This window comes from Tyto alba, unplaced genomic scaffold (assembly GCF_018691265.1).
Source record: "Tyto alba isolate M040663 unplaced genomic scaffold, T.alba_DEE_v4.0 Super-Scaffold_46, whole genome shotgun sequence".
Classification (NCBI taxonomy): domain Eukaryota; kingdom Metazoa; phylum Chordata; class Aves; order Strigiformes; family Tytonidae; genus Tyto; species Tyto alba.
Window position 1 is genome coordinate 8,001,344 of NW_024881322.1, and position 16,522 is coordinate 8,017,865.

Consider the following 16,522-nt stretch of genomic DNA (forward strand, 5'->3'; position numbering starts at 1 on the left):
AAGTGTTGGAAAACATAATAGCTTTATTGGGAGTAAAATACAACATACATACAAACAGGGACAGATGAAAAGTAGAATGCACTATTAAGAGGCTGCCAGATAAATGCAAGGCAGAGGAATACAAGTAAAAGACCTGAGAGAAGTAAGCTGTTTTCTGGTGAGGTTACATCAAGAAAGGAGATGAAAACATCTAAAATAACTTACTTTCCAAGAAAGTTGCTCCACTAACAACTTCCCTATGTGTTTTCAGATCATCATCTTCACGTTAAGAATACTGGCAAAATCAGAATCTATCTTCTGATGTTCAAATTTGTTTCAAATAAAGTCAAATGAAAAAGTGCAGCTTCAATTAGTGGCTGTATTTGAAAGGTCCAGCACTTCTGCTATAATGCATTTTTACCTCACTGTTGAAAGAACACCCTTCTAGCAAAATGTTACTGACCGCATTTTGCTGAGGTATGACATGTCCAGTGTGAAATAACATTACAGAATCAACGTGTTTCATTTTTTTCCTCTTATTTTTTACTTCCACTGATGGAATCTTCACATATAATGCCACTTCATGGCCACATTAACAAAACTCTAATGCTTAATTATTTTTCTTTTTTTTTTTTTCTTTTCTTAACAAAAATAAACTCCTTTCTTTGTAGAGAATGATCTCAGCTCTTCAGTAAGCTCCTGTTTGCTATTTCTCAAGGAATGTCAGTGGTTAACAATTAAAAACATGACTACAGAAACTAATACCTACAGTTTATAATAGGTTTTATATTATATTATTATATTATATAGTTTATAATACCTATAAATTGTAGGTTTGCAAAGAAGTAAGGTAGAAGTTTCATCGTGTTATTACTATTAATAAGAAGTTATTTTAAGCACTAGAAGCAAAAAATATACCATTCAAAACAAAAATTATTGAAAAATAATACCAGTCTAGATCATCTTTCTATGGCAGCTTCTGATAGATCAGATGTTTTTGGTATTTTAGTCCTCTGGCTCATACCTGAGGATTTAAAAAAAGTATATTAAAAAAATCATTAAATCAGAGTAGAAAATACCTGAGACATTTTGTCTCTAAAGAATATGACACCCAAGTAATAAATTACTCCCATTAGTGACGCATCCCTGTCAAGGCTCACTGCATGACTTGCGACACAGACAAATGTATATCTGTTTTAGACTAATTTATCTTTTTTAAAATTGGCCAGTTTACCAAATAGTCAAATGAGGGAATGAACAGGAACCTACCCACAAATCCCAAAATACAGGCAGAAATTTAACCAGAAGTTTCAAGTTTCAACTCTGTCCTCCTACAACACAGGTCTAAAGCATCCATGCTGCCAAAGCTCACCTGACATATGCAGAGTGATAGTCTTCTACGCAATACAATGGGCAGGGTGCATCTTTCTTTACTCAGTACAGGCCTAACACTGTTTACATACTGTGGACTTCTCACTCACATAAACAAGTGTGGAAGAAATAAGATAAAGCCAAAGCATCTGGTCCATTTCCCATCTGTGTATAGCACCCAGGGGCTCATCTACCACACCTATGAATATTTTGTATTCTTCCCACACTAAATTCTCTCATTACCTGCTATACAGTAGCTGCTGTTGCACACATCAGTTGCTATTCACCCAGCATTCATTAAAGGGGTTGGCTTGTCAAAAATCAGGGAACAGCCCGCGAGAAATTCTTTATAAGGAAAAATTTATAGTCTGTTTCTGAGACAGCTTCATATTTTTAAAAACAAATGGGAGCAGAACATGTACCCAGAACAAGGATCCTGGTTGGACAGACAGAAGAGCACCACTCACTTGGAAAGCTTTTTACGTAGATCTTTTATCTGCTCATTCTTCTTAGTGAGAATCTCCTTCATGTTGCGATAGGCAGCTGTTTGCTGAAATTTCTTCTCCAATTCCTACATAATAACAACATCAACATATTATTTACATATTATGAAAACCAGGCTAATTTTTTTTTTTTTTTAAAAAGATGACTTGCTTTTCCTCCTCAAGTTTCAGAATAGCAGTTTCTCTAACTTACTTGAACTTTGATGAAGTCAGCTAGTGAATTCAAATGAAATTACTGGGAGAGACAGAGAAACAAAAACTTTATTTTCTAATTAAATTAGGCTAAAAGTCTTCTGAAGACTGGGAATATAATTTTCATTCAAAAATTTCTATGCAGACAAATGGGCAATTTTTAAGTATTCGTCTAGTTATAACCATGCAGTTAGTTGTGGTTTTGCTATTTTACGTATAATGTGCTTTTCCACTGAAGTAACAAAAATACACAGGCACAAGTGTGACCCCATAAACTGCATTCTGTAGTGTATAATTGTTAAACTATTGATCAGTTAAAATGTGAGTAAGGATATCATCTTTACATTACAGAAAAACGCTAACCTTTTCAGCTGTGGACAGCTGATTCTGAACCTTCAGCAAGTCATGTTTTGTTGTCGCCAAGTTCTCTTCCAAGAATTTTTGGTTTGCAGTAGAGTCATTCAAAGTCTTCTCAAACTGGCATTTCAAAGCTGCCACTTTATTTTCCAGTTCAGTGATGTCCTGGTTTTCATTAGTCTTCAACAGAAGAAATATTTTAAGTACGTCAAATGCAAGAAAAGAAATATTTAAAATGTCAAGTGCAAAATTTCACATAAAGTGGCTACATCTTCATTTTTAATAATTATGTTCACATTATTCCTGTAAAGTCTAAATTACCAGTGTTCTGATTAAAAAAAAAATAATAATAATTAGTTAAAGCACTAATTTAGAACTTTAAAAAAATGTTAATAAATGCATTTTAAAGATGGCTGGAATGTCTTCTGTGCCAAGTTGAGATTTCAAGTTCTTGTATTTCACTTTAGGAATTAGGTGAAGCCACAGGATGAAGCATATCACAAGAAGTTATTTAGTATACAGAAATAGCTTAAGATCTGAATGTCTGTAACTTATTTTTAAAGCAGGTGAAATATCACAGGCATTTCAAAAACCATTAGCGTAACACAGGTAAGAAAGGATGAAAGTGTTCAGGCTCATATTATCTGTCAGGTATTGATATTGCACTGTTCTCAGATGCATTACAAAAAGAGCCTCCACAGCAGCCTGTGAAGCTACTTTCCTGTTTTCTTGTGAGAAGAAACAACCCAAACTCTTCTGGCCATCAGTTCTGGGTCACAAAACACTATACTCATGTGACTGTTCTATGGATTTCCATTTAAAAAGAACTGCCCTTTCACGTTTAAAAGCTCAACTTCAAACTCTCAAGAGTATAATGACTCAGGATAAGGGTGAACCAGCAGCACCTTAAAAAGAACAAAAATCTAAAACTAAGGAAGCTCTGTTCCTTTTTTTTTTTTATGTGGAAGCTAAGATTTGAGCATAGGAAACCGCTTAATAGTACCTGTGCAGAAGAAAAGCTTATTTTGAATTTTGAGACAGAGTCCAAGGCCACAATGCTGAAAAGCACTACACTGTATGTTTCAGATCAGAATACACAGTGATCGTTTCTCTAAACTGTGACAGGAGTCAATTATGTAAAAATTCTAAATCCTCAAGTTAAACTGATCCAACAGAGCAGTTACTCGAGTGCAAACCACGGTTCACACTTGGTGTCTGGCACCATATTAACTATTACAAATTAAAAAAGAAAGGTAGAAATCTGCCGAGGTAAGAGTTGGTCCTTAAGAACCGCTGTGGTTTGGCAGTAATTTGTTTGTCCAAAGAGGCTAAAAACTACCGCTTTAATGAGCAACTGGGTTCATATGATTTTCACTGATGCCCATCCTATAAAAATATGGAGTGAAACCAGATTAAATTCAGCATTTTCTCCAAACAACTAAACTGATTAAATGATGTAGTACATTTCAGCACTGTATCTACTAGCTAGTTTCAACAACATATATATGCCCATAAATAGAAAATAAGAGCTGGAGAAGAAAGTGACAATTACAGAGAGCAAATTAGGACAGGAAAGTTGAAGATACTCAGCAGCCCTGACATTGGGGCCAATTCATGTTTAACCAGAAAAGTAGGGTGAGATTTGGTTCCGATCTTTTAAAACTACAAACACTACTATCCAGGATGTAATAAACCTCTTTAATATTTTAAACCTTTGATAATAATCTAAGGTTTAACAAAACAGATAAAGAAAATATCTGCCATGACTGATAAATCAAGTTCCCTATTAAATAATAAAATTGAATACAGATTTTGTTACTAGATAAAATTTAACACATTAAGAAAGCCAAGTACATACCATAAACCAGTTAGAAAGCAAAATAAAAAGAAATAAGGATTAAAATATGAAAATTGAAGTGGAAATGTTTTATGATACTGAACTTCACTTCCAAATCTGTAAGTGCTGCAGGAATTTTAAAAAGTCAGTTTCTCAAAATAATAGGATTAAACTGTTCTAATTTTGTTAAAAGTTTGAACTGAAATGTTTTAAATTTAAGAAACAATCACATATGAACAAACTTTAGAAAATTCTAAATATTTATAAAATAAAGGCACAAACTTAAAAAAATACTAAGGTGACCTGAACAGATTTATTCATGTCAACCTCTGTGACTTCTAGCTTCTTATGTTTTTTTTGTTTGTTTTTTTTTTTTTTTCTGCAGCAGCAACTCACCATGTTTGAATTCTGATTTACAAAAAGGATTAAGAACCTCAAGTAATAAAAATAACCAGTGAACTATTTTTGACAGTACACGGACATGGGTTGAACTACACAAAAATCAAACATTTGCCATCTGACACATGATCATTGACATTTGTAGTAAAACTTCAACTGATGTTCAAGAATACAGGACACTGGACACTTACATGTAAGTATTTAGGTTTTTAAAGTCTGAAGTGAGAAGCAGCAAGTCTGGCTTGTCCATGTCAATATCAAGTGTGACAAATGCTTGAAAGAATTAGTGTTTTGTTGCTACTACAAAAACCAGGTTAGAGATCATTCTTTCATTAGTAAATGTGAAGAAACAGACAGAAATAAATTTGTATCTGTTAATACAAATATTACTGCTGAGAATATGAACTCTGGAATACCACTTCCTGATAGTATCTGGAATACTTTCTGATACTAATTTATGATGGTCTATGTAACACAAAATACATGTCATAACATCAGCTAACATTCTGGATTATTTGCTGACTGACAGACCAGCAGAAACAGACAATGTCAGCAGGAACATGACAATATTAACTTGAACTTTTCTATTTCCCAGAAAATAATCACACCATACGGACCAACTTTTTAGATGAACAGGCAACAGCCATGTTAAACTAGGAGGGGGGAATCTTAATTATATTTACCTTTTGATCTCCTTGGATCATCTGTAAATCCTTCAGTGACTTCTCTAGCTTGGACTTCTCATCTAGCGCAGCTGTAGCCTGTGAGACATTGAAAATGTAAAGCCTCAGAAACATACTTAAATTGAAAAGAATAATAACCATGGGATTCTTATTTAGATATCTTTTAATATGCAAACAGCATTAAGTACCCAAGCTTACAGAAAATTTACCTGTGTTTCTATGGTCTTGAGTCTGGTCTTCAATTTTTCATTTTCTTCTTGGAGACAAGCAACTGTCTTTGGGTTAATGAACAAGAAAAAGTTTGTCAACACTTTTGCACTATTTTGAATTTTCAAAATATTTCAGGTAAAAAAATACACTTCATAGCCTAGGAAAGCAAAGAAGCTTCTAAATGTTTATAAAAATGGCTTTCATAAGAAATCAGTAATCCATTTATTTATTGTATTTTCTGCCTCAGAAAAAAAATTAAGTCTCCAATTCTACTGCAATATATGGGACCCTTCACTTAAATTTGTCAAATGCTTTACTGAATTGAGATTAACGAGCTCAGCATCTTGTTAGTATCAAGATTCACAATAAAGTGAATTGCATGTTCAGAGATGCAAATCTCATTGCTGCTCATCATTTGTATTTTCAATCAACAGGCAAGTAAGAATTTCATAGTTGCCGTTGAAAAGAGACATATACCAGGTTTGCCATGTTTTATGTCACAGGAAATAACAATGTTTTATCAGAGTAAATTCACCATATAAACTTTGAACCATTTTGGGGAAAAAAAAAAAAAAAAGACATCAGACACACATATTCAACAAAAATTGTTATGAAACAGATTTTGAAATTATTTTTTGAAAGATAACTACATTGTTCTACAAGTAAAATACAAGTCTGAATTCTTGAATGTTGTAATTATCTCAGTGGATAACAACAATGTGATTCAGACACTATACTTGTTTGATGATACACAAATCATTTTGGTAATGTAGGCTAGAAGACAGAAAACACAACTCCTCACTAAATATCTTGACTGCCCATAACTTAAAAGTGTACTGTAAGAAGTGTGGCATTTTCAAAAAGTTCAGTTAAACTAAACAAGTTCAATTCCTAATAAAAACTACGGGTAACATTAAATACCAGAACATGTTTTGTAATTCTGAAAATCTTTAGCAAGTGGGAAATAAGACATTTTCAATACTAGTAAATTCCAAATTCTTTAAGTGCCCGTTACTTTGGAAGGAATTTAACCAATTAACAAAAGCAAAAATACTGAACATGATAAGATTGACTTTGAGTGATACAGAAAATGTTTGATAATCAAGACATTTCAGCTAGCTCCATATTTTAATTTACCTCCTTGTTGGAAAGCTACACTGAACAAACTGAATAGTAGTTTCTACTGATTTACCTCATTAAATGGAAAAATAAATAATGACAAAGGAATGTCTTTGCAAAAGGAAGATCAATATTGCAATGCATGTTAGAGACCATAACTGCACAATAAATTTAAGATGCCTTACAATATTTATTAATTTATTAGCGTGTTACTTTACATTCCAGGGTATATCACCTTGACGTCTATATAGTGATAGGCACATTATACAAACATTACTGTACAGGTATCCAGTTCAGTTAAATAAGCAGAATGGCCATTGACCACAACCGCATGAACAGACAAGTTCTTACCTTGTTTAGCAGCTCTGACCCACCTTCATTTAACGGAGCCAGTTTTGGTTTAATGAGATCTGCACTGGGCTAAAGAAATAATAAAGGTTAAAAAATTATGCAGATTAGGAGGAAGAAAAGTATTCCTTCAGTCTGTAAAATAAGTATCAACAGCCAGTTTAGCTTTCTTTTGTAAAGCAAATAAATGACCTTTTATTTCAAGTTCATTTTTCACTGGTACCTTGTCTCCTAAATTACATATTTCACTTTCAACTAATGTTAAACAAAAACACTTCACAGAGAAGTAAAAGGATTGCAAACTTTAATTTACAAAAGACTACCAATGCTGCAGCAACCAAAGGACAGAGGAGTAAGGAAAACAGAAAAAATACTTGAATGATTGTAAGAGTGAAAAATATTTACACAGCTCCAATAATTTTCTTATTTTAAACATTCAAATATAATATATATTAATTAAATATACCTTTATGCTACAAACCAAAGAAGGTGCAACCATAATCACATGAAATAAGCTAGAGTCATATCTGTATTATGGAATCCTCTCATCTCCATGTTGGGACAAGCCACTGTCCCAGTCTCACCCCAGTTTCCAGGACGAAGGGAACCCAGAAAGAGATGCTCCAACACATCCCTGGCCTGTCTGACTTTGGGATGAGAATTATGAGGCATGCCTGAGATGTGCAGAATCTGCAATCCAGAAACAGCCATGGCTAGTCAGTGTGAGCCTTGGTGCCAAACTGCAAAACGGTACTTTTTGGAGACTTTCAAAGATGGTTTTGAAAAAGCGTGGGGTTTTTGTTTTTCTCTCTTAAGCACAAATAGTCAGTACTATTTTAAATATCTGTCATGACTCCACATGACATTTGATTATGGTTTGATTAAAATAAAACTCTACCTTCTTGTTCGAGGATGTAAATTCTGACTTCTCAAACTCAGCAACCTGTTCCAACAATTCTCTTGAAAAGAAAAATGAAGGGAGGTATTTATTTACTAAAAGAGCTATACTACAAAACATATTTTACCAGGCTGATGCTATGCTCTTTATTACATGCAAGATTATTGTTACAAGTACAGAATAAAGTCCTATGCAAATACAATAAATGCAACAGATCATATGCAATGGTATGATATATGCATCAGAACTATAAAATTTAGCATCCTTGATTAAAATATGATCTACTCAGACAACAAAGGCTTTTTAATCAAACCCTATCAGCTGCTCTTAACTGATTAATTCAAGTAAGAATATCACCAGTAAAAACATTTTCCTGACAAATTTGAAATTATTGTGTATCTTGCTATTTTGTAGATGGAAGACTTGAAACTAACCTATCATTGATACAACAGAATATGTTTCTATGATTAGGAAAAGAATGCAAATCGTCAACACTTTTAAGTTTTCTTAATATTGAAAGGCATTCTGTATAGTCCAGTATATGTTACCGATTCTCCAATTCAGAGACGTCTGTCTGTAGCTTAAGGTACCATTTCTCAGCCTGTGAAAAGAGCTGCCGCAGAAGTAAAACATTCGTGTAAGTTGTATTTATGAGCTCTGACTCCACTTCACTATGTACAACAGTCCGCAGTCCATCCAGCATCTCTGTCACCTCATCAACTGTGAAGGTCTCTTCAACAAGTCTAAACAGAGCAGTCAAGATGAGTCATGGATGATAAAGGTAACAATTTTGCATTGCTGCGACACCTCACTACACAGTTATCACTCTTATATGATGCAATGTCCTTCTGAAAACATCCACTGTCAGTAGTTATTAGATCACCACAGCACTACTAATTGGTTATTGTATTTAAATTTTCTCTTGGAAGCACTATAACATTACTTCAGCTACAGACTTGCATCAGATTTAGACATGAGAACCAAGAGATACAGCAATGTCACTCTGTCGAGATCTATATTAATTCCTAAGGATATGAACAACTTAGTTTTAAAAGGACTTGACTTGTAACATTTGGAAAATTATTGGGTCTTTCTTCCTTACTAAGAACACAAACAGAGAAAAGTTGTCCCACAAAGCATTTAATTGTTGCTAGCATATATTGCTTTATTCTTGCTCAGAATCACCCCCCACAGTACCTGCTGTCCTTAAGGTCCTGAAAACAAGAATCCACTGTTTTGAGACACAGGCCACGCTTAAAACGAGCAAAGCGCATGTAGTTGATTGCTTCGTTCTGGTGGTGCTCATTAAGGCCTAGTTCTGCCTGCAGACATGGATAGAAGCACAAAGACAAATATACACAGAAATAAGTAAAAAGGAGCATAAGTGTTGTGAAGACTTGCCTTCTGACTAGTTTCTGTACTTGCTTTCATTGGGTTATGATGTTAACTAGTAAGTTAGAAAACAACCATATTTTTATATGTGTAATCCCTGTATACCTCATATAACTGCTCCCCTTTAAAAGCACCATTACTTGGAAGTAAGTCCTCAGCTGATCAGTACCCTCAGAAAGTCATACAAAATCAGAGAGACAGAACCAGAAGGTCTGTAGGGGAGAGGAAGCTCTTGGATAAATTGGTCTTTATATTACATGTATGTGGTTATAATGTAGCTGAATGACATATCTTTTATACATGTACTAACAAAAACAAGCAGGAAAGTATATTATGTTTCTTTTATCTTGAGACTTTTCATATAATCCTGAGTGATAATCTGACTTTGTTTCTCAACAGCCTATTGCCCAGAAACAAACATGTCCGGGGCAAATTAAGAAGTGTTTTTGGACCTGGCTAACTAGCCCTTCTACCTTCTATGTATGCCTCTATTTCAAAAGAAGAAGTATTGGCACGACCAATTACATTAGAATAAATCTTGCTCATGCAGATAGCACAAGTCACAAGGAGGCACAACAGGACACATCTGGGAGTTTTTCCTCGTCCCTGGAGAGCTGATGCAATGAAAGGTAAAGTCCATTTCATTTACTCCAGTGTACAGAGTTAGTATTGCTGGTGTTGGAGACAGCAATTGGGGAACTCAGACAGTTAACCTGATCACCTTGCCTTATTAATCCAACTCCATAGGGCAGCTCCACTGAAAATGCAGTACTGCAATAACTGGATGAACAAAAAAAATGTGAGCACAGATATCAACAGGCAGTCTGAGAAACAGCAACAGCAGTAAATAAAACAAGCTCTCACAGTAAAGCTGCAAATCTAACATCTCCCACAAAGACATTATTGTACAAATGAGAAGTAACAGGATACACTGATAGAAAAAGCTCGACTAATGGTCTCGTTGCTGTTACTGCGTTTTCAGAAGGAAAACTTTCTCTTCATTACAGAAAGGTAAACACAAGCCAACACCAGCACGGAAACCTCACAACGCAGAGAGCAGCCTCAAAACGACATCAGCCTAATAAATAAATATATAACCACAGGCCAAAGCCAACAGTAATCTCTAAATCAGGTACACCGGTACTAGGTGTAAGCAACAGGGGCGCTGAATCCTGCAAAACCCCTCAGCCGAGGCGGCCCGGCCCGGCCCGGCCCGGCCCGGCCGCCCCTCAAACGCAGTACTCCGCCATCCCCCGCGGCCACAGGTGGGACGCTGACCCTCGGGGTTGCGGGGCCGCCCCCAGCGACCGAAGATACGTAGGTACCGAGGGCCAGGAAGCCCCGCGACTCACCATGGCGGCGCGGGGAACTCGGCGGGGCCCGGCGGGGCCTAGGGGCGGACGGTTGCCATAGAGAACAGAGTGCCGCGAGAAGCCTCGCTGCGCGCCTATTGGTGGCGCATGAGCAGGTGACGCAGAACGCCCGCCCCAGAGCGTAGCGTGGCCCTGGCCACGCCCCCGCCGACGAGACGGACAGCGGCAGCCGTTGCCCGGGGCAACCGCGCGGGAAACGGCAGCTCGTCCTTGGCGGCGGCCCCCGTGGGAGCCGTACCGCGGCGCCGTCATCCACGCGTGTATCCGAACGGCCACAGCCCGAACTACGCAGCGGAGAGAAGAGGGGCAAAAACGAGAGTAGCAGGGCGGTCTGGCATCCCGCAGAAACCGTGGGAACCTCGAAGGAATGAAATGCCAGGAGCAATATAAACAATAACCATATAGGACAGTATCAAAAAACACATACTCCATGTATTCCCCAGCCTTCCAGACAAGTGCAAATACGAATAAACATTCTTGAAATAAAATTGTGTAAAACATGGAAACACAGGTTGCAAGTGGCCACGTCGCCCTGATACAGGGCCTAGATAGGAACAGGGGATGTAAGGGTTAATATGGGAATAGCAAGAAGGGGATGACGAGGGAAATAGTCGAGATAAGAGTTTGCCTAGCTTGTACGAGGTGTTTGTGTTCCTCGACCACTATCTCCTGTTTAAGTAAAAAGCCTCCTCCACCCCTGAGTAAGTGAAGATTACCCCACAACTGGCACAAACCTGCTCTGCGGGTCCAGGGGGTGACAGAGACTGCACAGGAATTCGGGGTGAAAAGTTCAGCACTGAGGAAGAGGAGATACTTCCTCCCACAACCACCACCCAGTCCTTCACGACCCCCGCCCAGGACCAAAGGAACACACTGCGCAGACTGAACTGGGAGGAGATCATGGAAATGCTAATTTTAATACGAAGCGGGGATAGGTGATGCATATGTATAGGCGTATTGCGAAATATTATGAATATGTAATCATTTGCTCTATAAATCTAAGGCAACGGTGCCACATGGTAGCACACATATTTGGAGGAGTGATCCCCTGTGTGCCCAGCGCTGAATAAACATACCTACTTTACAATCTATCAGATTGTGGAGTCTGTTTTCTGCACGTCAGCCCACCAGACCCCAAGGAGTCGCGAGACACAGCTCCCGCTCTGCCCGGCACGGCCACGCCGGCGCCACAAAATAGGAGCTGCTGGGTGGCCCTAGAGCCATCGCCAGCCTGCGGCCAGCGGCCACGGGGCGCGCCAGGAGCCTTCCCAAGGAGGACGAGCAAGGCCAGGGCGAGCGAGCCCAAAGCCTTTGGCGCAAAGAGCGGGCGCCAAAAAGGGTGTCCCTGGGCGGTCTTGTGTCCCGGCAGGAGCCGGGGCCGCCCCTACAGTCTCCCCTGGCGGTCTTCCGTCCCGGCAGGAGCCGGGGCCGCCCCTAGTCTCCCCTGCGGTCTCCCATCCCGGTTGGAACCGGGGCCGCTCCTGCTTAGCTTCCCCGGGGGGCCTGTTAAGGGGAGGGTAGCTGCACCGTGGCCCCCGCCAGCTCCGCCCCCCAGCACCGCCTTTAGCTCCGCCTCCTTTCCCGCTCCACCAGCTCCACAAAGGCTCCTGACAACAGGCCGGGCCGCACACTCGCCCTCGCCAAACCCAGCCCGAGCAAAGCCCTCGCACACTCGCCACACCCACCGGGGACCCTGCCACAGCACCTTCCCGGCCTCTCGGCTCCCAGCGCACCACCACGCCTGCCACCCCCCGACCACTGCCCCGGGCACCTTCGGGGCCACCCGCGCCCCAGGCTCACCCTTCACCTTCCCTCGGCACATCGCGCGGGAAAAGGAAGGCATTTTTTCCCACGGCCCGCCCCTGGGCACCTCGTGCTGCTGCGTGGCTTCCTCAGCGTCCGTCCGACCGACAAGGGGGCGCCTGCTTTCATCGCCGGAAATCCCGCGGGCACCCTCTCCAGTCCGAAGACGCTCACTCGATTCTTCGGACCGGCCTCCCGTCAAGGGACACGAGCCCCTCTGCTAACCGCGCCTCATTTCTCGGCATGGCTACAAGCTTTTCCCACCGGGAAAGCTGTGATTTACGGATGAAAGACTTCACAACAAAGGGTTGTAAAGCAGGTATGTTTATTCGGCGCCGGGCACGTGGGGGATGGCTCCGCCACAACAAGCATGCGCGCCCCCCTGCCCTGCTAGTCTTGCTTCTATGTTACAAAGCGTTGCATATTCATGAGACGCCTATGCATATTCATAACCCATTCCCGCCTACCCTCGCTTCTTATTATAATTAGGTCTCCTCCTCCTTGCGGCTGCGCAGGGAGTTCCTTTGGTCCTGGGCGGGGGTCGTGAAGAGCTGGGCAGTGGTCGTGGGAGGAAGTATCTCCTCTTCCTCACTGCTTAACTTTTCATCCTGAATTCCTGCGCAGTCTCTGTCGCCTCCTGGACCTGGGCTAAACCGCAGAGCTGGTTTGTGCCGGTTGTGAGGTGATCTTTTGCTGATACACACTTATTTAAGGGAAGGAAAGGGGGGGCCCTCTTTTGAATAGGAAACAGAGGCAGAGCAAAACAAGCAATGTCTCTTGTCTCGTGCAAGCATAATACCAAATTTGGTTAATATCCCATTTCAGCTGCAACTGAGCAGGTGGTCGATTCGCACTCCTGCCCAAAATCATCCCCACCTACACAACCCCTGAAACCAGGGGAGCACCTCACAACCCTCACACTCTTCAGCTGCAAGACCAAACCGCATTTCCAAACCACCGAGAACACACCAACAGCCACAGGCTCCGTATCTTCCACAGTCCTGGGCAGAGACACACGGAAAGAAGGATTCAGTCTCTCCACAGAACACGACTGGAAACACCAACGCCGGTGTTTTGCCAATTGACGGGCTTAACACAAAGGACACAGACACCAAGCTAAAGAAATAGGCTTATTTTACTTTAGTTTAAAATAGCAGAAAGAATAAGCATGGTAATGCACCTAGACATTACTATTTAAAGCTAGCTGCAGTGATTAAGAAAGATCCATCACCAATTGCCCTCATACTTTACCATCATCCAGATCCATGCATCAGCTGGGGAGCCCCGTCACAGCGAAAGGTCGGAGAGGCTTTCCCGGCAATTGGGAAGTCCTACGCAGTGTGTCCGCTCGTAGGTGAGGTCTGCGTCTGTGCTGTGAGAGGGTCCAGGTTTTATAGAGTTTAACAAACAAGTCTAAACAAAACGCACAGGAGATATCTGGTAGATTGATATGGCTCACTCAGGCGTGTCCGGATCTGGCCAGGATCCGGCCATGCCCGAGGAGTTTCTGTTTTTCTTTACATTTGGGATTTATAGTTACTTCCTATTGTTTACTTATAGTTCCCAGGGATTGTTCCCAGGGTTACGTTTTCATGCTGATAAGATACGGGTTGCTTCAGTCTGCTGATAAGATGCTGACTGCTGGTCGGGGAATTCACTCAGAAGTGAACTTTGGTTTGAGGCCTATTGTTTGGGCCCCTTTTTGTTTCAGCCGGCAGCTTTGAAACGGCCTGACAGTTTAGGAGTAGCGCTCGGGGATATTAGAAATGCCCCTCGCCAACCGCTGCGGCCGGCCCAGCTCCGCCAGCTGGCCCCGGCTCCTCCCAGGGCACCAAGGAAGCCCCCCGCGCCACCCTGGCTGGGCACAAAGGCCTCGCAGCCCTGCGCCCACCAGACCCCAAGGAGTCGCGAGACACAGCTCCCGCTCTGCCCGGCACGGCCACGCCGGCGCCACAAAATAGGAGCTGCTGGGTGGCCCTAGAGCCATCGCCAGCCTGCGGCCAGCGGCCACGGGGCGCGCCAGGAGCCTTCCCAAGGAGGACGAGCAAGGCCAGGGCGAGCGAGCCCAAAGCCTTTGGCGCAAAGAGCGGGCGCCAAAAAGGGTGTCCCTGGGCGGTCTTGTGTCCCGGCAGGAGCCGGGGCCGCCCCTACAGTCTCCCCTGGCGGTCTTCCGTCCCGGCAGGAGCCGGGGCCGCCCCTAGTCTCCCCTGCGGTCTCCCATCCCGGTTGGAACCGGGGCCGCTCCTGCTTAGCTTCCCCGGGGGGCCTGTTAAGGGGAGGGTAGCTGCACCGTGGCCCCCGCCAGCTCCGCCCCCCAGCACCGCCTTTAGCTCCGCCTCCTTTCCCGCTCCACCAGCTCCACAAAGGCTCCTGACAACAGGCCGGGCCGCACACTCGCCCTCGCCAAACCCAGCCCGAGCAAAGCCCTCGCACACTCGCCACACCCACCGGGGACCCTGCCACAGCACCTTCCCGGCCTCTCGGCTCCCAGCGCACCACCACGCCTGCCACCCCCCGACCACTGCCCCGGGCACCTTCGGGGCCACCCGCGCCCCAGGCTCACCCTTCACCTTCCCTCGGCACATCGCGCGGGAAAAGGAAGGCATTTTTTCCCACGGCCCGCCCCTGGGCACCTCGTGCTGCTGCGTGGCTTCCTCAGCGTCCGTCCGACCGACAAGGGGGCGCCTGCTTTCATCGCCGGAAATCCCGCGGGCACCCTCTCCAGTCCGAAGACGCTCACTCGATTCTTCGGACCGGCCTCCCGTCAAGGGACACGAGCCCCTCTGCTAACCGCGCCTCATTTCTCGGCATGGCTACAAGCTTTTCCCACCGGGAAAGCTGTGATTTACGGATGAAAGACTTCACAACAAAGGGTTGTAAAGCAGGTATGTTTATTCGGCGCCGGGCACGTGGGGGATGGCTCCGCCACAACAAGCATGCGCGCCCCCCTGCCCTGCTAGTCTTGCTTCTATGTTACAAAGCGTTGCATATTCATGAGACGCCTATGCATATTCATAACCCATTCCCGCCTACCCTCGCTTCTTATTATAATTAGGTCTCCTCCTCCTTGCGGCTGCGCAGGGAGTTCCTTTGGTCCTGGGCGGGGGTCGTGAAGAGCTGGGCAGTGGTCGTGGGAGGAAGTATCTCCTCTTCCTCACTGCTTAACTTTTCATCCTGAATTCCTGCGCAGTCTCTGTCGCCTCCTGGACCTGGGCTAAACCGCAGAGCTGGTTTGTGCCGGTTGTGAGGTGATCTTTTGCTGATACACACTTATTTAAGGGAAGGAAAGGGGGGGCCCTCTTTTGAATAGGAAACAGAGGCAGAGCAAAACAAGCAATGTCTCTTGTCTCGTGCAAGCATAATACCAAATTTGGTTAATATCCCATTTCAGCTGCAACTGAGCAGGTGGTCGATTCGCACTCCTGCCCAAAATCATCCCCACCTACACAACCCCTGAAACCAGGGGAGCACCTCACAACCCTCACACTCTTCAGCTGCAAGACCAAACCGCATTTCCAAACCACCGAGAACACACCAACAGCCACAGGCTCCGTATCTTCCACAGTCCTGGGCAGAGACACACGGAAAGAAGGATTCAGTCTCTCCACAGAACACGGCTGAAAACACCAACGCCTGTGTTTTGCCAATTGACGGGCTTAACACAAAGGACACAGACACCAAGCTAAAGAAATAGGCTTATTTTACTTTAGTTTAAAACAGCAGAAAGAATAAGCATGGTAATGCACCTAGACATTACTATTTAAAGCTAGCTGTAGTGATTAAGAAAGATCCATCACCAATTGCCCTCATACTTTACCATCATCCAGATCCGTGCATCAGCTGGGGAGCCCCGTCACAGCGAAGGGTCGGAGAGGCTTTCCCGGCAATTGGGAAGTCCTACGCAGTGCGTCCGCTCGTAGGTGAGGTCTGCGTCTGTGCTGTGAGAGGGTCCAGGTTTTATAGAGTTTAACAAACAAGTCTAAACAAAACGCACAGGAGATATCTGGTAGATTGATATGGCTCACTCAGGCGTGTCCGGATCTGGCCAGGATCCGGCC

The 16,522-nt window shown here is 43.1% G+C and overlaps 1 protein-coding gene across 6 annotated transcripts; it reads right to left on the reverse strand.

The window, feature by feature from the left end:
• Positions 1 to 3: 3 nt before the first annotated feature.
• Positions 4 to 12,679, reverse strand: LZTFL1 (leucine zipper transcription factor like 1). 6 transcript variants are annotated; one of them, XM_042806369.1, is made up of 11 exons: positions 10,641 to 10,742; positions 10,015 to 10,068; positions 9,094 to 9,218; positions 8,445 to 8,639; positions 7,897 to 7,957; positions 7,002 to 7,070; positions 5,531 to 5,596; positions 5,322 to 5,399; positions 2,409 to 2,582; positions 1,818 to 1,921; positions 4 to 1,003 (listed from the first exon to the last, which is right to left on the reverse strand). In XM_042806369.1, the coding sequence occupies exons 1-11, from the start codon at positions 10,641 to 10,643 to the stop codon at positions 985 to 987; spliced, it is 948 nt and encodes a 315-aa protein (XP_042662303.1). In that variant the 5' UTR covers positions 10,644 to 10,742; the 3' UTR covers positions 4 to 984. The 6 variants fall into 6 exon arrangements, with proteins under 6 accessions (XP_042662303.1, XP_042662304.1, XP_032843908.1 ...); XM_042806370.1 differs by lacking the exons at positions 10,015 to 10,068; positions 10,641 to 10,742 and adding an exon at positions 12,532 to 12,679; XM_032988017.2 differs by lacking the exon at positions 10,015 to 10,068.
• Between the last annotated feature and the right edge of the window lie 3,843 nt (positions 12,680 to 16,522).